General features: G+C 34.1%; 1 protein-coding gene across 1 annotated transcript in view; it reads left to right on the forward strand.

Annotated features, from left to right (window-relative positions):
- The window catches only part of LOC138326561 (mitogen-activated protein kinase kinase kinase 1-like), a 43,606-nt gene extending 23,523 nt beyond the window's left edge, over window positions 1-20,083 (forward strand). The window contains exons 3-16 of the mRNA XM_069272657.1: window positions 3,143-3,358; window positions 5,914-6,072; window positions 6,765-6,881; window positions 7,167-7,318; window positions 7,707-7,828; window positions 8,901-8,988; window positions 9,219-9,366; window positions 9,677-9,919; window positions 11,083-11,204; window positions 11,498-11,589; window positions 11,812-13,290; window positions 13,568-13,734; window positions 19,175-19,336; window positions 19,892-20,083. Coding sequence (XP_069128758.1) covers window positions 3,143-3,358; window positions 5,914-6,072; window positions 6,765-6,881; window positions 7,167-7,318; window positions 7,707-7,828; window positions 8,901-8,988; window positions 9,219-9,366; window positions 9,677-9,919; window positions 11,083-11,204; window positions 11,498-11,589; window positions 11,812-13,290; window positions 13,568-13,734; window positions 19,175-19,336; window positions 19,892-20,083 — 3,459 coding nt within the window. The remainder of the gene's footprint in view (window positions 1-3,142; window positions 3,359-5,913; window positions 6,073-6,764; window positions 6,882-7,166; window positions 7,319-7,706; window positions 7,829-8,900; window positions 8,989-9,218; window positions 9,367-9,676; window positions 9,920-11,082; window positions 11,205-11,497; window positions 11,590-11,811; window positions 13,291-13,567; window positions 13,735-19,174; window positions 19,337-19,891) is intronic.
- Window positions 20,084-23,889: the final 3,806 nt, after the last annotated feature.

Raw genomic sequence — 23,889 nt, forward strand, 5'->3', positions numbered from 1 at the left:
TAAAGCTAATACTAAGGTAATAATCATAGATATATAGGTTACTACTCTACATGTTCTGGTGGAAATCATATCTTGTGACAGTGACCGATAGTGTCTTAGGAAAAACATAAGAATATCCACTTTATTTAGTTTGTGAGGAAGTGCAAAATGTCAGACACTTTAAACTTTCGACCAACTTAACCCCAGATGGGATCTCTAAAAATGTTTGAATGGTGCTATGAATAATTCCTAAGGCTTTATACAGGTTTATTGTTTTAATACAATACAAAACTTGAGTACTTCCCTGTGCCTTGTTGTAGGTAGGTGCTTGAGTAAACAATAGAAATGTGAGCAGCTGTGAACTAATTATTAAAATATCAAAGATATAGATGTACACAAATTAGATGAGTTGTTTTCCACGGACATTTGGAGCTAACATAATAGGATATGACAAAGATACAGATGTACACAAATTAGATCAGTTGTTTTCCATGGACATTTCAAGCTAACATAATAAGATATGACAAATATACAGATGTACACAAATTAGATCAGTTGTTTTATACGGACATTTCAAGCTAACATAATAAGATAAGACAAAGATACAGATGTACACAAATTAGATCAGTTGTTTTTCACAGACATTTCAAGCTAACATAATAAGAGATGACAAATATACAGATGTACACAAATTAGATCAGTTGTTTTCCATGGACATTTCAAGCTAACATAATAAGATATGACAAAGATACAGATGTACACAAATTAGATCAGTTGTTTTCCACAGACATTTCAAGCTTACATAATAAGATATGACAAAGATATAGATGTACACAAATTAGATCAGTTGTTTTCCATGGACATTTCAAGCTTACATAATAAGATATGACAAAGATATAGATGTACACAAATTAAATCAGTTGTTTTCCATGGACATTTTGAGCTAACATAATAAAATATGACAAAGATATAGATGTACACAAATTAGATCAGTTGTTTTCCACGGACATTTTGAGCTAACATAATAAGATATGACAAAGATATAGATGTACACAAATTAGATCAGTTGTTTTCCACGGACATTTTGAGCTAACATAATAAGATATGACAAAGATATAGATGTACACAAATTAGATCAGTTGTTTTCCACGGACATTTCGAGCTAACATAATAAGATATGACAAAGATACAGATGTACACAAATTAGATCAATTGTTTTCCACAGACATTTCAAGCTAACATAATAAGATATGACAAAGATATAGATGTACACAAATTAGATCAGTTGTTTTTCACAGACATTTCAAGCTAACATAATAAGATATGACAAAGATATAGATGTACACAAATTAGATCAGTTGTTTTCCAAGGACATTTCGAGCTAACATAATAAGATATGACAAAGATATAGATGTACACAAATTAGATCAATTGTTTTCCACAGACATTTCAAGCTAACATAATAAGATATGACAAAGATATAGATGTACACAAATTAGATCAGTTGTTTTCCACAGACATTTCGAGCTAACATAATAAGATATGACAAAGATATAGATGTACACAAATTAAATCAGTTGTTTTCCACAGACATTTCGAGCTAACATAATAAGATATGACAAAGATATAGATGTACACAAATTAGATCAGTTGTTTTCCACAGACATTTCGAGCTAACATAATAAGATATGACAAAGATATAGATGTACACAAATTAGATCAGTTGTTTTATACGGACATTTCAAGCTAACATAATAAGATATGACAAAGATACAGATGTACACAAATTAGATCAATTGTTTTCCACAGACATTTCAAGCTAACATAATGAGATATGACAAAGATATAGATGTACACAAATTAGATCAGTTGTTTTCCACGGACATTTCGAGCTAACATAATAAGATATGACAAAGATATAGATGTACACAAATTAGATCAGTTGTTTTATACGGACATTTCAAGCTAACATAATAAGATATGACAAAGATACAGATGTACACAAATTAGATCAATTGTTTTCCACAGACATTTCAAGCTAACATAATAAGATATGACAAAGATATAGATGTACACAAATTAGATCAGTTGTTTTCCACGGACATTTCAAGCTAACATAATAAGATATGACAAAGATACAGATGTACACAAATTAGATCAATTGTTTTCCACAGACATTTCAAGCTAACATAATAAGATATGACAAAGATATAGATGTACACAAATTAGATCAGTTGTTTTCCACGGACATTTGGAGCTAACATAATAAGATATGACAAAGATATAGATGTACACAAATTAGATCAGTTGTTTTACACGGACATTTCAAGCACAAATATAAGATCAAATAAATATACAAAGACATAGATGTACACAATAAATCAGTTGTTTTACACGGACATTTCAAGCATACATAATAAGATATGTCAATATATGCACAGACATCTTACATCTGTAGTCAGTTGGAATTAAGATGGAGATATGGCAGAGTGTACTTAGGTCTTGGATGTAAAGCTAATTAAAAGTCAACACTTAAACAAGTTTGTGTCTGATTTACATAGAATATTACGAGGGCATATAGTGCTGAGATGAGCTACGAAATATACACAGAAATGTACATAGATACGCTACAGATATATGAACACAGTTTGTAGGCAGATCCTCGGTTAAAATTTACAGAGATATTATGAATAGAAATATAGGATTTTTACGAAATTGCAATAAGCCAAGAGATGTAGTAAAACAGAGCATAAAGCCATGTGTTATCTTTACAATAAGATTGGGATATTTATTGTTTTAAAGGGGTAACAAAGATGATATTCTACCTGTAGTCCTTTGAGTTCAAGTATAACAAGTAACAGTATTGGCTTTTTATGTTGGAGGTTTTTCTTAGAGTACTCTGTCTTTCCTTCACCTCACTCTGGTTGTGAGTTAAAGTCCTACATATGAAAAGTTGGGTTTTTGCTCACAGTACTCGCAGAGCCTTTCTTCTAGCTTTAGCACCTTCTGAAATGACATTAACTGCAATAAAGATCTAACTCCAAATTTTAATTTGATGAGAATGTTTATAAGCTCTGTGAAATACAATTTTATTTAGTAATTATTGCTTTTGTATGCTAATTATTGACACAATTGTCTGAAATGGATTTTTTTTTTCTTTCAGACATCACCTGCAGTTCATAGAAAGAATTCCCTTAATCGTAATGGCTCAGTCAATCGCAATGGATCAATCAACCGCAGCAATTCAATCAATCGTAACGGGTCAATCAACCGAGGAAATGGGTCATTCAACCGTGGTGAATCAGCCTTCACCAAACAGGTTGTCAACCTCACTCCCAATTCAAGTTTCCAGAGGAAGAGGGTCTCTCCCAACAACTCGGTAATAGGCTTGAGCAAGAGAGAAAATATAAAGCAATACTACATGTATACCCTGTCTCTCCCAACAACTCGGTAATAGGCTTGGCCAAGAGAGAAAATACAAAACAATATTACATGTATACCCTGTCTCTCCCAACAACTCGGTAATAGGCTTGAGTAAGAGAGAAAATATAAAACGATACTACATGTGTGCCCTGTCTCTCCCAACAACTCGGTAATAGGCTTGAGCAAGAGAGAAAATATAAAAAGATACTACATGTATACCCTGTCTCTCCCAATAACTCGGTAATAGGCTTGAGCAAGAGAGAAAATATAAAACGATACTACATGTGTGCCCTGTCTCTCCCAACAACTCGATAATAGAGCAAGAGAGAAAATATAAAACGATACTACATGTATACCCTGTCTCTCCCAAAACTCTGTAATAGGCTTGAGCAAGAGAGAAAATATAAAAAATACTACATGTATACCCTGTCTCTCCCAACAACTCGGTAATAGGCTTGAGCAAGAGAGAAAATATAAAACGATACTACATGTGTCCCTGTCTCTCCCAAAAACTCTGTAATAGGTTTGAGCAAGAGAGAAAATATAAAACGATACTACATGTATACCCTGTCTCTCCCAACAACTCGGTAATAGGCTTGAGCAAGAGAGAAAATATAAAACGATACTACATGTATACCCTGTCTCTCCCAACAACTCGGTAATAGGTTTGAGCAAGAGAGAAAATATAAAACGATACTACATGTATACCCTGTCTCTCCCAACAACTCGGTAATAGGCTTGAGCAAGAGAGAAAATATAAAACGATACTACATGTATACCCTGTCTCTCCCAACAACTCGGTAATAGGCTTGAGCAAGAGAGAAAATATAAAAAGATACTACATGTATACCCTGTCTCTCCCAACAACTCGGTATTAGGCTTGAGCAAGAGAGAAAATATAAAACGATATTACATGTATACCCTGTTATCTCCCAACAACTCGGTAATAGGCTTTGAGCAATAGAGAAAATATAAAACGATACAAATGTATACCCTGTCTCTCCCAACAACTCGGTAATAGGCTTGAGCAAGAGAGAAAATATAAAACGATACTACATGTATACCCTGTCTCTCCCAAAAACTCTGTAATAGGTTTGAGCAAGAGAGAAAATATAAAACGATACTACATGTATACCCTGTCTCTCCCAAAAACTCTGTAATAGGTTTGAGCAAGAGAGAAAATATAAAACGATACTACATGTATACCCTGTCTCTCCCAATAACTCGGTAATAGGCTTGAGCAAGAGAGAAAATATAAAACGATACTACATGTATACCCTGTCTCTCCCAACAACTCGGTAATAGGCTTGAGCAAGAGAGAAAATATAAAACGATACTACATGTGTGCCCTGTCTCTCCCAAAAACTCTGTAATAGGTTTGAGCAAGAGAGAAAATATAAAACGATACTACATGTATACCCTGTCCTCTCCCAAAAACTCGGTAATAGGCTTGAGCAAGAGAGAAAATATAAAACGATACTACATGATACTACTACCCTGTCTCTCCCAACAACTCGGTAATAGGCTTGAGCAAGAGAGAAAATATAAAACGATACTACATGTATACCCTGTCTCTCCCAAAAACTCGGTAATAGGCTTGAGCAATAGAGAAAATATAAAACGATACTACACAACAACTCGGTAATAGGCTTGAGCAAGAGAGAAAATATAAAACAATACTACATGTATACCCTGTCTCTCCCAACAACTCGGTATTAGGCTTGAGCAAGAGAGAAAATATAAAACAATACTACATGTATACTCTGTCTCTCCCAAAAACTCGGTAATAGGCTTGAGCAAGAGAGAAAATATAAAACGATACTACACTACAACTCGGTATTAGGCTTGAGCAAGAGAGAAAATATAAAACGATACTACATGTATACCCTGTCTCTCCCAAAAACTCGGTAATAGGCTTGAGCAAGAAAGAAAATATAAAACGATAGTACATGTATACCCTGTCTCTCCCAATAACTCGGTATTAGGCTTGAGCAAGAAAGAAAATATAAAACGATACTACATGTTACCCCGTCTCTCCCAAAAGCTTTAATCAAAATAATATAAAAAAAAAATATGCTGTATTCCCCGCTATTTTCACAGGTTGATCTTTCACGATATTGCTGTAAAATTATATTTAATTCACTAAAAACTTATTTCATGGATCAAATATCCACTATTATAACTTTGTCTTGCAAAAATAAAAATAAAAAAATAAAATCCCTGTTCAAATTGGCTGCTATACAGTACAAAAATTAGTCACTCTTTCTGATCATTTACATACCTGTACATAAGAAAACAAAAGTTTGTTTTCTGATTGAGAAAAAGTATACAGAAAAAACCTCTGTATCAAGTAAAGATTGAGACTGATCATCACTATAAATACAGTTTGTGCTGTTTCATTGTTAGTTGGTCTTTTACATGTATATCAAGTAAAGCTAATGTAATATTTATCTGTTGAAACATCATTTACATCGTTGTCTATTGCAGTATATGTGTCTTTTATGTTTACAGTTTAATAAGTCGACTCCCGGCGGAGGACAGCTGACGAAGAGCCGTATCGCTAAGGTGCTTCGTCTACGCCTCTATCTCCTACAGCAGATGGGACCAAACTCCTTCCTCATCGGGGGCGACTCGCCAGACCACAAGTTCAGGGTGATCATAGGGCCTCAGGTAAACCCAGGGATCTAATTGGGATAATTTAAAGGTTTTGTAAGGAACTCATATAGGGAAAAAGAATTATAGATAAATCAAGATCACGGAATATTTGAGAAAACTTGAAAATGTGATAACCATGTTTTGTCTGTCACAAATGTGGGTGCTTGGCTTGCATTATGATTGGGATGTATGAATGTCAAACATGGGAAAGAATTGATTGTGATGTCATCATGCTATAATGATGTATCAACGCATTACTTTGGCCAATCTAATGTATTAGATCTGTTTTAACATTTACTAGACACCCTAATAGAAGATGTAGTATTAAATCATAATCAACCGACATCGCGATATTCACCGGTCCGACGGACATGTCCGGCAAAATTTGACTTGGACCGCCTATTTTGAAATCAAGTCACGACCGACCGTCCAGCAATTATAGAGTAAGGGAAGTCAGTAGAAATGGCGTCTCTGAAGTATTACGCAAGTGCCGAATCTGGCAAAAATGTTAATTCCATAAGATAATCATGAAACCAGTTGCCTGGATGCTAATAGCAGGAAGTTTTGTTTACTTCAAAAATTAACATTAATGTTCGATCTGGCAAAATTTTGTTCAGTCCGGCTTACTCACAGTCCTTGCCGGTCGCGATGTCTGATCAAGTTGCATTCATTAGACCTAAATTTCAGTGATATTGATTGTTTTACAGTCGTGTAGCTGTGGCAAGGGTCCCCACTGTGTCCATGTCCTTTTCGTCATGTTAAGGGTTTTCCAAGTGAGTGAAGGAGACCCATTACTAGGCAGCAAAACACTCAAGAACTATGAGGTAAGTATAGAACACTATCATTGAGTTAGAATAAAAAAAAAACTTAATTCAGCTCTGAATCCATACTGATGAAAACATTATTTATCCCACAAGTTAAGTTATCATCCCAAGGTAAGGGGAACTAACTCCTGAGCCATTTAGCCACCTTAGTCTCAGACCAGACCACATTCCTAGATCAGCTCAGAGATATCTTGAAAAAAAAAATTAGATTCTAGAAGTTGCCTCGCCATTTTGATGTGTATATATTTTGTATTGATGAGATCTATATTTCCCTATCTCCAATAGGTTGAGTCTCTATTCAGAGATTACCATGAAAAGATCTCGTCACGTATACAGAATAGGAAAGAGGAAAGACAGAAACAACTAAAAAAGATAGAAGAACAATCAGGCACCCCTTCGTCTGATTCCACCCCAGCTCCCTCGGAGGCTGATGTGGGGTCGGTATACGTTGTAATGTGACATACACTTGGCAGCTTATAAACAATATAAACTATGTATCTGTTAACATGGTCACTTTTAATGTTTTCAAATTTTGGCACATTTTGAAACAAGTTAAAACTGGTTTGGTTTGCTCCTTAATGAATTAGTAGACACACTAAACTTGACGAAGCAATCCTAAATTTCTTAATGAATTAGTAGACACAATAAACTTGACAAAGTAATTATAAATTAAAAGAAATATGTAAATGCAAAATAAAATAAACTTTATTGCTTACAAAAATGTTCACCTTAAACCAAAAATCATATTTAGGGGAATTTTCCAATAGTTTGAATCATTTAGAAGCCTACATTGTAATGTAAACCATTGTTGAATTGACTTTGTAGAAGTCAGAAAGAGGAGGACGACACATGTCCAATATGCCTTTTGGAAATGTTGGAAGGAGAAAGTTTGTTGAAGTGTGAGGATGGCTGTCAGAACCGTCTTCATCATCATTGTATCGCCGTGTGTAAGTATAATGGTTCAAATGTCTACATAGTATCATGAATTGGTATAATTCAATTCATTTTTGTGTCGCCTGCAACGCAAGGGCGACACTTAGGTATCACTATGTCGGAGTCGGCGTCGGCAGTGTCGTTGTTGTCGGCGTCCGGGAAACGGTTTCCGTGCGATAACTGAAGTATTTATTGTCCGATTTCAACCAAATTTGGTGTATAGCGCTATATCAATGAGATCTCAGATGAGTTCGATAATAGTCAATATCCGTCAATATTTACAAGAGTTACGGGACTTTAAAATCGTCAAAACAGAAAAATCCATGGTTTCCGCTCGATAACTTAAATATTTATCATCCAATTTCAACCAAATTTCATAAATTGTTTTATATCAATGAGTTCTCGGATGAGTTCGATAATGGTCGAAATACGTCAATATTTGCAAGAGTTACGGAACTTTAAAATCGTCAAAACAGAAAAATCCATGGTTTCCGCTCGATAACTTAAATATTTATCGTCCAATTTCAACCAAATTTCATAAATTGTTTATATCAAAGAGACCTTGGATGAGTTCAATAATGGTCAAATTCCGTCAATATTTTCAAGAGTTACGGGACTTTAAAATCATCAAAACAGAAAAATCCATGGTTTCCGCTCGATAACTTAAATATTTATAGTCCGATTTCAACCAAATTTGGTATATGTTGCTTTATATTAATGAGATCTTAAATGGGTTCGATACTGGTCAAAATTTGTCAATATTTGCAAGAGTTACGGGACCTTAGAATAGTCGAAACATGGCTTCCGCTTGAAAACATTAGTATTTATTGTCCGATTCCAACCAATTTGGTATATTGCTTTATATCAATGAGATCTTAGATGGGTTCGATACTTATCAAAATCCATCAATATTTGCAAGAGTTATGGAACTTGATTTCTTCACCTAAATTATAATCAATATTTTCAACTGTAAATAACTATTTTTTGTGATGCTGTGCAGGCGACACATCCACTTCCGTGGAATTCTTGTTAGGATTTGAATTGTGTCGGCGACAAACGACTTATTTATTTGTAAATTATTTTCAGGGTTTGAACTGTGTCGGCGACAAAGTGATCCATTAATTTGTCCACTTTGTCGGACGAAGTGGAAAGCAAACAACTTAGAAGTACGAAGGTAAGCTAGTTCTGTCTATATCATACCATTAAAAGTTTGAGATGATATTAATTGCCTGGTGCTCTATATCTTTATCAATCATTTCTCATCAAGTTAACGAGGGAAAAATAATTAGAAAATTTTTGTTTTGAGAGCTAAAAATTTCAAAATTATTTTGATCAAATGTATATGAATACACTGAGTCACTAAAATGTTTTGATCAGTAATTAGTTTGTTGATGAACTTTGTAGTGATGGTACATCTGCCGGTAGTGACTCCCCCTCGGTACCGCCGAACACAAGGGCATCGTCTCCCCTCCCCACAGAAGGAGAAGAACGTCTGCCATATGCTGAGCCTATCCCCCCAGAGCATGAGTCATCAGCCGCTCCTTGGGTGGAGGTAAGTAAAAGACCAGGCATTGTCAACATGAAGACTTGATGCAGATATGTGCTGACAAACATCTTTTAGACATTACAATAGAATGAATGAATAGCACTCAATAGTTGTTTTATTTTCACTGCTTCAGTTTTTGCCACACTTCGGTCAATGTGTGGAAATTGTAGCTTTGATGATGACCATTTGTATAACAAGGATGAAGACAGAAAGTTTCTTGAAAAGAAATTAAAGAATCAATTGAACGGCCATCTAAAGATAAAACATCCTTCCTAGTGATTTGTTTGTGTTTACAGTTACTTGTTTGTCTTTACAGTTACTTGGGGAGGATTTAGTGTCCTGTTTCTTCAGTAAAAGTTGGTCAATCCGTGAATCTGGATTAAAACACCTCGGCAAGGAGACGAGGGCCGTGTTGATGAGGAATATGTCCGAGGGTCGGCGGAACTCTATTACCTCCCCTGTCAGACAAGACGCCACACACAAGATGTTGGAGTGTTGCTGTCAGATCCTCAGTTTTATGTGTCTAGACCCTGTGTACAAGGTGTATGTAGCCAGTCTGGTAAGTGTTGTTGTCAGATCCTCAGTTTTATGTGTCTAGACCTTGTGTACAAGGTGTATGTAGCCATTCTGGTAAGTGTTGTTGTCAGATCCTCAGTTATATGTGTCTAGACCCTGTGTACAAGGTGTATGTAGCCAGTCTGGTAAGTGTTGTTGTCAGATCCTCAGTTATATGTGTCTAGACCCTGGGTACAAGGTGTATGTGGCCAGTCTGGTAAGTGTTGTTGTCAGATCCTCAGTTATATGTGTCTAGACCCTGTGTACAAGGTGTATGTAGCCAGTCTGGTAAGTGTTGTTGTCAGATCCTCAGTTTTATGTGTCTAGACCCTGTGTACAAGGTATATGTAGCCAGTCTGGTAAGTGTTGTTGTCAGATCCTCAATTTTATGTGTCTAGACCCTGTGTACAAGGTGTATGTAGCCAGTCTGGTAAGTGTTGTTGTCAGATCCTCAATTTTATGTGTCTAGACCCTGTGTACAAGGTGTATGTAGCCAGTCTGGTAAGTGTTGTTGTCAGATCCTCAGTTTTATGTGTCTAGACCCTGTGTACAAGGTGTATGTAGCCAGTCTGGTAAGTGTTGTTGTCAGATCCTCAATTTTATGTGTCTAGACCCTGTGTACAAGGTGTATGTAGCCAGTCTGGTAAGTGTTGTTGTCAGATCCTCAATTTTATGTGTCTAGACCCTGTGTACAAGGTGTATGTAGCCAGTCTGGTAAGTGTTTTGTTGATTTTAATGAAATTCACAATTCGTGCTGCCAGGAAATGGATGAGGGGGTGTTCATATAGTGATTTGCATCACTCCAAGAAAGGAATTGTAGTTCTGATGATGAACATTTGTCAGATCTCACATATAGTATTACCCCCATGTCCAGCTGGTTACAGTTCCTGGTGTCCTTTCTGTCTTTGATGTCTGGAGTCAATAATATTTATATCTTAGAGACATTTTAAGTTAAATTATAAATTAACATGTAATTGTATTCTAAAGAATTTCATTTAAAACATATTTTGAACTTGCATACCGTAATGTATATACTATATACTCTAGTGTCTATTAATTTCATATTTCTCATGTTTTTCTTGCAAATTGCTTTAAAAATTTGTACCTTATATATAGCTAGTTTAAAATTAGTCTATTACCACATTGTGTGCTGATTTTGTATTCCAGAGAACACTTAGAACATTCCTGTCTTACACGCCGTGTCGGGATCAGCTACAGCGTCGACGACTACAACATCTCCTCAAATCTGTTCTCCATGCCATCATCATTAAGTGTACAGACGGCAACAGGTAGGAAGATGGCAGCTATTGGAAATAAAACCATAAAAACAACAAATACATGGAAAAGATGGTTTTTACATCTTGTCTGGTTTATATGTAATTTGGAACCTTTGGGTGAATTTGTAAATGTTTTTTATGAAAATTTGTGATTCATTGACCTGGCATAATTCCGAAGACTTATGTCAATGGATTCAGAATAAAAAGAATTTTTCAAAAAATGCAAAAGGAAAAGCAACATATTATTTCAATACAATATAATTATGAAATATCTGATACAAGAGATCGTATGTATGTGATTGCAGGCGGACAAGTCAGCTGTCACTATCAACAGCCATAGAACTGGCTAAGGGTCAGGAGGGAGAGTTAGCAGTCGGCAAGGATATACACAATGGAGGTAAGGCTGACACTTTTGACAAATCTTTTGGAGGAATAAAGGTGTTTCTATTTATTTTGATAAGTTCCAGAGGAGAGGTGTTCATCAAACAATTAACATTATCTAAAATTTATAAAAAATAAAACTTTAAGTACAAAGGTTATGATGGGGAATTAATAAAATTACAATAATTGCTAAAAGTACATGTGTTGTATGTGTGAAATGGCCTGATATCTGTCCTAGGTACATATGGCATGGACAGTCTGGATTACATTGTGAGTGTCGCCACGGAGGATTACGATTCTGAAACTGTGTCCTGGCAGTGGCTACTGGGTAGACTTTATGTATTAGAACGAATGTTTGAAGAATTTCAAAATGAACTTTTACCTCGTCATCCACCAGATGGAACGTCTGCTGATGACGAGGCAGCCTCCAGAATCGAGGGTGCTACTGCAGCAACTCCTTCTAGATCTTCAAACTACGAAAGACTTTTATCCTGTGCCAGATTTGCTGTAAAAGCAGTTGGAAATTCTCATATGAGAGTCAGTCGCATGGCCAGGCGAGTGTTTTTCCTTGTTGCCAAATTTTCTGCTCACATGGACAATATAATAGAGGACCTGGATGAGTTACTTATAGGACTTGATTCCAATGTCGCTACATCTATGAAGAAAAGACTTTTTCGCATTGTGGAGGATTTTCAATTATCTGAAAAAATTGTGAATGAATTACATCAAGGTACTTTGAAATATCGAAGGAATTTTGATAACTCTCCTGTAGATTCCCCTTTCGACACACCTGTCTCAAGTCCTCGCTGTGTATCTCCAGCCACAGTCTCCTCTTCTCACTCGGACTGCCAAAGTGAGGCCAGCACCTCAAGTAAACACGCCCCACTTGTGCCTCCAAACACACCTATTCGTGGTCGTAAGAAACAGCGCGGAAGAGCAGACAAAACAGACGACACTGCATCCTTGCCTGTCCCATTACTGGAGAAGGACGAAACCTTAGTCAGTGAAATACATACTCTCCCACTGGTCAGGGAGAAAGTGAGATCTCCAACCCCCAGTAATGTGTTACCTTGTAGTCCAGATCAGTCTCTGGGGAAACAGTCTCCACCCCCGATACCACCGAGACCGCTTAGTAGGACAAAAAGTTACGAGATCATGAACGATCGATATTCTCTGTCCCCTCCTCCTGCAGTACAGCGGGTTAACTCGAGTGACATCAGGAATAACAATGTGGACAATGATGGAAACATTGAGAACATGTTAAAGGACCTAAGTTTGAGTGACACTAAGGCCAAGGGTAAAAATGCGTACGTTAATCAACAGCTCAGTGACTGTTTTATAATCTGTGATAAAGAATCAGACTTAGCAGGAAGTTCTGTAAAACATAAACCACTAGTCTCCCAGAGACTTTCGTTTGAATGTGAAGAGGAGGCGATTAAACCAGTGAACATCAGTGGGGTCATGTCAATATCATCTGACGAAAAGACAATCTCCTCCGACGATTCTCTCGACCGACCACAACGGCGATCTCTCGCTAATTCGAAGTCGTGTCTCAGCACGCCCCAGAATAAGTGTCTTTCTAGTGATGAACTTTTGGAGCAAAGTTTTTGTAGAAGTACTCCATCCTGTACCCCCGACAGGGACAACCGTGTAACCTTTAAAACAGAGGTCACGGCCCTTACTCCAAAACAGTCGCCAAGTCACACTGTGGACACATGTAAGTAAAATATTCTTATCAAGTGTCTAATCTTTTAACCAAATGTGATTTTACTTATACAAAATCACATTATTTTAAAGGAAAATCAATCTAATGTTGTTATATTTCTTTTTTTCTCAACTAGAAAGTTATTTTCTAAAAACAATTAACTGTATATGAAGTGAAAAGTGATTTCTCATTTTTTTTTTTATTTTTTCCGGTTTTGTGAGCATGAAATAGCTATTGTATTCCATTGTTTATTTACATAATGTATCATTATTGTTTTGCTCTGTACTAGATGGTAATGACAAAGCTTGTGCCTGTAAGGAGGAGGTTGAGCGTGAGGAGGCGATCGCTCTGTCTGAGGCCATGAAGGTGTCGTGGTTAGAGCCTCCAAAACCAGTCGTACCAGGTCTTACTCCAACAGATAAGGAACAGGTTATCACGATTCGTGTACAACCAGATGTAAGTTATCATTTATAAACACACAGTAACACTTGAATGTACCCTGTTTTACAATCTTCTCTGTGTGTTGTAGTCGGTAAATATGAAGAAACACGGTATGATATTATCGTTGTTTGTATGAATATAGGACTAGATGTAAGTAATTGATAAAGTCACAGTAACACTTTTTCTATTAATTACTCTATGTTATTGTCTGTAAATATGAAGAAACACGGTATGATATAATCGTTGTTTGTATGAATATAAGACTAGATGTAGGTAATTGATAAAGTCACAGTAACACTTTTTCTATTAATTACTCTATGTTATTGTCGGTAAATATGAAGAAACACGGTATGATATTATCGTTGTTTGTATGAATATAGGACTAGATGTAAGTAATTGATAAAGTCACAGTAACACTTTTTCTATTAATTACTCTATGTTATTGTCTGTAAATATGAAGAAACACGGTATGATATTATCGTTGTTTGTATGAATATAGGACTAGATGTAAGTAATTGATAAAGTCACAGTAACACTTTTTCTATTAATTACTCTATGTTATTGTCGGTAAATATGAAGAAACACGGTATGATATTATCGTTGTTTGTATGAATATAGGACTAGATGTAAGTATTTGATAAAGTCACAGTAACACTTTTTCTATTAATTACTCTATGTTATTGTCTGTAAATATGAAGAAACACGGTATGATATTATCGTTGTTTGTATGAATATAGGACTAGATGTAAGTAATTGATAAAGTCACAGTAACACTTTTTCTATTAATTACTCTATGTTATTGTCGGTAAATATGAAGAAACACGGTATGATATTATCGTTGTTTGTATGAATATAGGACTAGATGTAAGTAATTGATAAAGTCACAGTAACACTTTTTCTATTAATTACTCTATGTTATTGTCTGTAAATATGAAGAAACACGGTATGATATTATCGTTGTTTGTATGAATATAGGACTAGATGTAAGTAATTGATAAAGTCACAGTAACACTTTTTCTATTAATTACTCTATGTTATTGTCGGTAAATATGAAGAAACACGGTATGATATTATCGTTGTTTGTATGAATATAGGACTAGATGTAAGTAATTGATAAAGTCACAGTAACACTTTTTCTATTAATTACTCTATGTTATTGTCGGTAAATATGAAGAAACACGGTATGATATTATCGTTGTTTGTATGAATATAGGACTAGATGTAAGTAATTGATAAAGTCACAGTAACCCGGTGACAATTTCTAGTTACTCTATGTTATTGTCTGTAAATATGAAGAAACACGGTATGATATTATCGTTGTTTGTATGAATATATAGGACTAGATGTAAGTAATTGATAAAGTCACAGTAACACTTTTTCTATTAATTACTCTATGTTATTGTCGGTAAATATGAAGAAACACGGTATGATATTATCGTTGTTTGTATGAATATAGGACTAGATGTAAGTAATTGATAAAGTCACAGTAACACTTTTTCTATTAATTACTCTATGTTATTGTCGGTAAATATGAAGAAACACGGTATGATATTATCGTTGTTTGTATGAATATAGGACTAGATGTAAGTAATTGATAAAGTCACAGTAACACTTTTTCTATTAATTACTCTATGTTATTGTCTGTAAATATGAAGAAACACGGTATGATATTATCGTTGTTTGTATGAATATAGGACTAGATGTAAGTAATTGATAAAGTCACAGTAACACTTTTTCTATTAATTACTCTATGTTATTGTCGGTAAATATGAAGAAACACGGTATGATATTATCGTTGTTTGTATGAATATAGGACTAGATGTAAGTAATTGATAAAGTCACAGTAACACTTTTTCTATTAATTACTCTATGTTATTGTCGGTAAATATGAAGAAACACGGTATGATATTATCGTTGTTTGTATGAATATAGGACTAGATGTAAGTAATTGATAAAGTCACAGTAACACTTTTTCTATTAATTACTCTATGTTATTGTCGGTAAATATGAAGAAACACGGTATGATATTATCGTTGTTTGTATGAATATAGGACTAGATGTAAGTAATTGATAAAGTCACAGTAACACTTTTTCTATTAATTACTCTATGTTATTGTCGGTAAATATGAAGAAACACGGTATGATATTATCGTTGTTTGTATGAATATAGGACTAGATGTAAGTAATTGATAAAGTCACAGTAACACTTTTTCTATTAATTACTCTATGTTATTGTCGGTAAATATGAAGAAACACGGTATGATATTATCGTTGTTTGTATGAATATAGGACTAGATGTAAGTAATTGATAAAGTCACAGTAACACTTTTTCTATTAATTACTCTATGTTATTGTCGGTAAATATGAAGAAAAACGGTATGATATTATCGTTGTTTGTATGAATATAGGACTAGATGTAAGTAATTGATAAAGTCACAGTAACACTTTTTCTATTAATTACTCTATGTTATTGTCGGTAAATATGAAGAAACACGGTATGATATTATCGTTGTTTGTATGAATATAGGACTAGATGTAAGTAATTGATAAAGTCACAGTAACACTTTTTCTATTAATTACTCTATGTTATTGTCGGTAAATATGAAGAAACACGGTATGATATTATCGTTGTTTGTATGAATATAGGACTAGATGTAAGTAATTGATAAAGTCACAGTAACACTTTTTCTATTAATTACTCTATGTTATTGTCGGTAAATATGAAGAAACACGGTATGATATTATCGTTGTTTGTATGAATATAGGACTAGATGTAAGTAATTGATAAAGTCACAGTAACACTTTTTCTATTAATTACTCTATGTTATTGTCGGTAAATATGAAGAAACACGGTATGATATTATCGTTGTTTGTATGAATATAGGACTAGATGTAAGTAATTGATAAAGTCACAGTAACACTTTTTCTATTAATTACTCTATGTTATTGTCGGTAAATATGAAGAAACACGGTATGATATTATCGTTGTTTGTATGAATATAGGACTAGATGTAAGTAATTGATAAAGTCACAGTAACACTTTTTCTATTAATTACTCTATGTTATTGTCGGTAAATATGAAGAAACACGGTATGATATTATCGTTGTTTGTATGAATATAGGACTAGATGTAAGTAATTGATAAAGTCACAGTAACACTTTTTCTATTAATTACTCTATGTTATTGTCGGTAAAATATGAAGAAACACGGTATGATATTATCGTTGTTTGTATGAATATAGGACTAGATGTAAGTAATTGATAAAGTCACAGTAACACTTTTTCTATTAATTACTCTATGTTATTGTCGGTAAATATGAAGAAACACGGTATGATATTATCGTTGTTTGTATGAATATAGGACTAGATGTAAGTAATTGATAAAGTCACAGTAACACTTTTTCTATTAATTACTCTATGTTATTGTCGGTAAATATGAAGAAACACGGTATGATATTATCGTTGTTTGTATGAATATAGGACTAGATGTAAGTAATTGATAAAGTCACAGTAACACTTTTTCTATTAATTACTCTATGTTATTGTCGGTAAATATGAAGAAACACGGTATGATATTATCGTTGTTTGTATGAATATAGGACTAGATGTAAGTAATTGATAAAGTCACAGTAACACTTTTTCTATTAATTACTCTATGTTATTGTCGGTAAATATGAAGAAACACGGTATGATATTATCGTTGTTTGTATGAATATAGGACTAGATGTAAGTAATTGATAAAGTCACAGTAACACTTTTTCTATTAATTACTCTATGTTATTGTCGGTAAATATGAAGAAACACGGTATGATATTATCGTTGTTTGTATGAATATAGGACTAGATGTAAGTAATTGATAAAGTCACAGTAACACTTTTTCTATTAATTACTCTATGTTATTGTCGGTAAATATGAAGAAACACGGTATGATATTATCGTTGTTTGTATGAATATAGGACTAGATGTAAGTAATTGATAAAGTCACAGTAACACTTTTTCTATTAATTACTCTATGTTATTGTCGGTAAATATGAAGAAACACGGTATGATATTATCGTTGTTTGTATGAATATAGGACTAGATGTAAGTAATTGATAAAGTCACAGTAACACTTTTTCTATTAATTACTCTATGTTATTGTCGGTAAATATGAAGAAACACGGTATGATATTATCGTTGTTTGTATGAATATAGGACTAGATGTAAGTAATTGATAAAGTCACAGTAACACTTTTTCTATTAATTACTCTATGTTATTGTCGGTAAATATGATGAAGAAACACGGTATGATATTATCGTTGTTTGTATGAATATAGGACTAGATGTAAGTAATTGATAAAGTCACAGTAACACTTTTTCTATTAATTACTCTATGTTATTGTCGGTAAATATGAAGAAACACGGTATGATATTATCGTTGTTTGTATGAATATAGGACTAGATGTAAGTAATTGATAAAGTCACAGTAACACTTTTTCTATTAATTACTCTATGTTATTGTCGGTAAATATGAAGAAACACGGTATGATATTATCGTTGTTTGTATGAATATAGGACTAGATGTAAGTAATTGATAAAGTCACAGTAACACTTTTTCTATTAATTACTCTATGTTATTGTCGGTAAATATGAAGAAACACGGTATGATATTATCGTTGTTTGTATGAATATAGGACTAGATGTAAGTAATTGATAAAGTCACAGTAACACTTTTTCTATTAATTACTCTATGTTATTGTCGGTAAATATGAAGAAACACGGTATGATATTATCGTTGTTTGTATGAATATAGGACTAGATGTAAGTAATTGATAAAGTCACAGTAACACTTTTTCTATTAATTACTCTATGTTATTGTCGGTAAATATGAAGAAACACGGTATGATATTATCGTTGTTTGTATGAATATAGGACTAGATGTAAGTAATTGATAAAGTCACAGTAACACTTTTTCTATTAATTACTCTATGTTATTGTCGGTAAATATGAAGAAACACGGTATGATATTATCGTTGTTTGTATGAATATAGGACTAGATGTAAGTAATTGATAAAGTAAGTCACAGTAACACTTTTTCTATTAATTACTCTATGTTATTGTCGGTAAATATGAAGAAACACGGTATGATATTATCGTTGTTTGTATGAATATAGGACTAGATGTAAGTAATTGATAAAGTCACAGTAACACTTTTTCTATTAATTACTCTATGTTATTGTCGGTAAATATGAAGAAACAGGTATGATATTATTGTTTGTATTATACTAGATTAAAATTGATAAGTCACAGGTATTCGTAACTACTATAACATTATTGTTTTGTTTATATGATTATAGGACTAGATGTAAGTTATTGATAAAGTCACATTAACACTTTTTCTATTAATTACTCTTTGTTGTCGTGTTTGTAGTGAAAAAAAATAGTATATAACATTATTTTGTTTGTATGATTATAGGACTATGGTAAGAATGTATCTGACAATGTGGACGGTGACCAGCCTACACTATTCCTGGAGAACGTCCACTGGGTGAAGGGCCCTCTACTGGGGACCGGGGCCTACAGTACATGTTACCAGGCCAGGGATGTGAAGAGTGGTGTCATCATGGCTGTCAAACAGGTATGAACTAAAGGTCAAGAGGAGACAACTCATCTCGGGGACACTTTGGCCCTATAATTTGTGCTCTGCTTTATGAAGTTTGATTGGGATATATTTCATAGGGAATTAGTCTGTTTGTCAGAGTTCCAACATAGTTGGCCTTCTACCCCGATTAGCCTGTGTGTGGCTGTATGAACAATGGTCTTATTTTTGAAAATGGCAAACATAACTTGGTTGCTAAGGTCTCAAATGAGGACTAGCCGGGGGTATTAGTTAGCTATTGACAGTTTCTATGCTAGTTTGATATAACGGTAGGTAGACCAATATTTGCTGTTTTGTGGCATGTCTTGTACTATATACCAACTTTTTCAAGCGATTAGAAAACACGAGAATTGAGTGCCACAAAAAAGTGATTCTTAATCCCATAATTTATTCTCTGTGGAAAGGTTTTTCGGCAGTGAAGTTTGTTTACATTAGCTTTCACAGGTTATGTGAAGCCTGTCACTTTCTGAATACTTCCTACATTTGTTTTGTTTCTAAATATCCTTTATAAAGCCTATTATTTGTTTTTTGTAGCTTTCGTTTTGCCGTAACACTGCGTCTGAGCAGGAGAAGGTTGTGGAAACTATCACAGAGGAAATACACATGATGACCAAACTGAACCACCCCAACATCGTGAGGATATTGGGGGCCACACGGCAGGGCTGTCACTTTAATATGTTCGTGGAATGGATGCCAGGTACTTACTGTCAAATTATTGACTTTTAGCCCCTAAAATATACATTAGTAAGTCTAGCATATTCTGTCCAGTAAGCTTATGTGTTAATTGATACATCAAGGATTAGCTGCAAGAAAATAACTGAAAAGGCAGATTATAAGTTCATTATACATGAAGAACTTATCATCAGATACTATAAGGTCATTATACATGAAGAACTTATCATCAGATACTATAATGTCATTATACATGAAGAACTTATCATCAGATACTATAAGGTCATTATACATGAAGAACTTATCATCAGATACTATAAGGTCATTATACATGAAGAACTTATCATCAGATACTATAAGGTCATTATACATGAAGAACTTATCATCAGATACTATAAGGTCATTATACATGAAGAACTTATCATCAGATACTATAAGGTCATTATACATGAAGAACTTATCATCAGATACTATAAGGTCATTATACATGAAGAACTTATCATCAGATACTATAAGGTCATTATACATGAAGAACTTATCATCAGATACTATAAGGTCATTATACATGAAGGACTTATCATCAGATACTATAAGGTCATAATACATGAAGAACTTATCATCAGATACTATAAGGTCATTATACATGAAGAACTTATCATCAGATACTATAAGGTCATTATACATGAAGAACTTATCATCAGATACTATAAGGTCATTATACATGAAGAACTTATCATCAGATACTATAAGGTCATTATACATGAAGAACTTATCATCAGATACTATAAGGTCATTATACATGAAGAACTTATCATCAGATACTATAAGGTCATTATACATGAAGAACTTATCATCAGATACTATAAGGTCATTATACATGAAGAACTTATCATCAGATACTATAAGGTCATTATACATGAAGGACTTATCATCAGATACTATAAGGTCATTATACATGAAGGACTTATCATCAGATACTATAAGGTCATTATACATGAAGGACTTATCATCAGATACTATAAGGTCATTATACATGAAGAACTTATCATCAGATACTATAAGGTCATTATACATGAAGAACTTATCATCAGATACTATAAGGTCATTATACATGAAGAACTTATCATCAGATACTATAAGGTCATTATACATGAAGAACTTATCATCAGATACTATAAGGTCATTATACATGAAGAACTTATCATCAGATACTATAAGGTCATTATACATGAAGAACTTATCATCAGATACTATAAGGTCATTATACATGAAGGACTTATCATCAGATACTATAAGGTCATTATACACTTATCATCAGATACTATAAGGTCATTATACATGAAGAACTTATCATCAGATACTATAAGGTCATTATACATGAAGAACTTATCATCAGATACTATAAGGTCATTATACATGAAGAACTTATCATCAGATACTATAAGGTCATTATACATGAAGAACTTATCATCAGATACTATAAGGTCATTATACATGAAGAGACTTATCATCAGATACATACTATAAGGTCATTATACATGAAGGACTTATCATCAGATACTATAAGGTCATTATACATGAAGGAACTTATCATCAGATACTATAAGGTCATTATACATGAAGAACTTATCATCAGATACTATAAGGTCATTATACATGAAGGACTTATCATCAGATACTATAAGGTCATTATACATGAAGGACTTATCATCAGATACTATAAGGTCATTATACATGAAGGACTTATCATCAGATACTATAAGGTCATTATACATGAAGGACTTATCATCAGATACTATAAGGTCATTATACATGAAGAACTTATCATCAGATACTATAAGGTCATTATACATGAAGACTTATCATCAGATACTATAAGGTCATTATACATGAAGAACTTATCATCAGATACTATAAGGTCATTATACATGAAGAACTTATCATCAGATACTATAAGGTCATTATACATGAAGAACTTATCATCAGATACTATAAGGTCATTATACATGAAGAACTTATCATCAGATACTATAAGGTCATTATACATGAAGGACTTATCATCAGATACTATAAGGTCATTATACATGAAGGACTTATCATCAGATACTATAAGGTCATTATACATGAAGGACTTATCATCAGATACTATAAGGTCATTATACATGAAGGACTTATCATCAGATACTATAAGGTCATTATACATGAAGGACTTATCATCAGATACTATAAGGTCATTATACATGAAGGACTTATCATCAGATACTATAAGGTCATTATACATGAAGGACTTATCATCAGATACTATAAGGTCATTATACATGAAGAACTTATCATCAGATACTATAAGGTCATTATACATGAAGAACTTATCATCAGATACTATAAGGTCATTATACATGAAGAACTTATCATCAGATACTATAAGGTCATTATACATGAAGAACTTATCATCAGATACTATAAGGTCATTATACATGAAGAACTATCATCTCATCATACGTTACCTCATGAGAACCATAACATTATAGTGTATATGCCTTATGACTATTAGTGGTATACATGAAGAACTTTGTGGTAATGACAACCATGTCCTGACACAGGGATGATATATGTTATGACTTTACAGATACAGGTGTGGTCCTATGGCAGGGGCCTGTGATATATGTTAACATTTATGTTACTGTTACGGGGTGAGAAACCATGGCATGATATAGTATTATGACTTTTACATGATACACCATGTACATGTGAGAACTACACAGTGACCTCATGTCAGGGTTACAGGTGTGTATGTAGAACCATGGCAAGGCCTTGTATATATTATTGACAGGTGTTACTTAGAAAATGCAGGGCAGGTGTTATGACTTTATACAGGTGTTACGGGGTGAGAACCATGGCAGGGCCTGTATATATGTTATTTTTTATTATACAGGTGTTAGTGAAACCATGGCATGTCATAACCATGTTATACACATGCAGGACCTCAAGGGTTAGACTTTTACAGTACGTGACAAACCTGTCTATTCTAAATGACATGGCAGGGCCTGTAAATATATTATGACAAGGGTTATATAGTTTATGTACATGTACAAATTACGGGGTGAAACATATGGCAGCCATGTTATGACCAAAATATAGGGTTACGAATCATGGACGTTTCTGCTTAGAAGGATCAGGTTAGTTCATTCTAAATACACTGAGATATACTATGGCAGGTCAAACCTGTCTATAAAGACCAAACAATGTCTTTATTACCACTATTGTGTTGAAACGGGGCCTCCCAAGTGTACAGGTGTTACGGGTTGAGATGTGGTCGCATGGCAGGTTGTCACCATTTTCGGGATGAGAACTATGGCAGGGCCTGTGATATATGTTATGACTTTATCATGTACAGGTGTTACGGGGTGAGAACTATGGCAGGGCCTGTGATATATGTTATGACTTTTATCATGTACAGGTGTTACGGGGTGAGAACTATGGCAGGGCCTGTGATATATGTTATGACTTTATCATGTACAGGTGTTACGGGGTGAGAACTATGGCAGGGCCTGTGATATATGTTATGTCTTTTATCATGTACAGGTGTTACGGGGTGAGAACTATGGCAGGGCCTGTGATATATGTTATGACTTTTATCGTGTACAGGTGTTACGGGGTGAGAACCATGGCAGGGCCTGTGATATATGTTATGACTTTTATCGTGTACAGGTGTTACGGGGTGAGAACCATGGCAGGGCCTGTGATATATGTTATGACTTTTATCGTGTACAGGTGTTACGGGGTGAGAACCATGGCAGGGCCTGTGATATATGTTATGACTTTTATCGTGTACAGGTGTTACGGGGTGAGAACCATGGCAG

Source organism: Argopecten irradians, chromosome 6 (assembly GCF_041381155.1).
Source record: "Argopecten irradians isolate NY chromosome 6, Ai_NY, whole genome shotgun sequence".
Classification (NCBI taxonomy): Eukaryota; Metazoa; Mollusca; class Bivalvia; order Pectinida; family Pectinidae; genus Argopecten; species Argopecten irradians.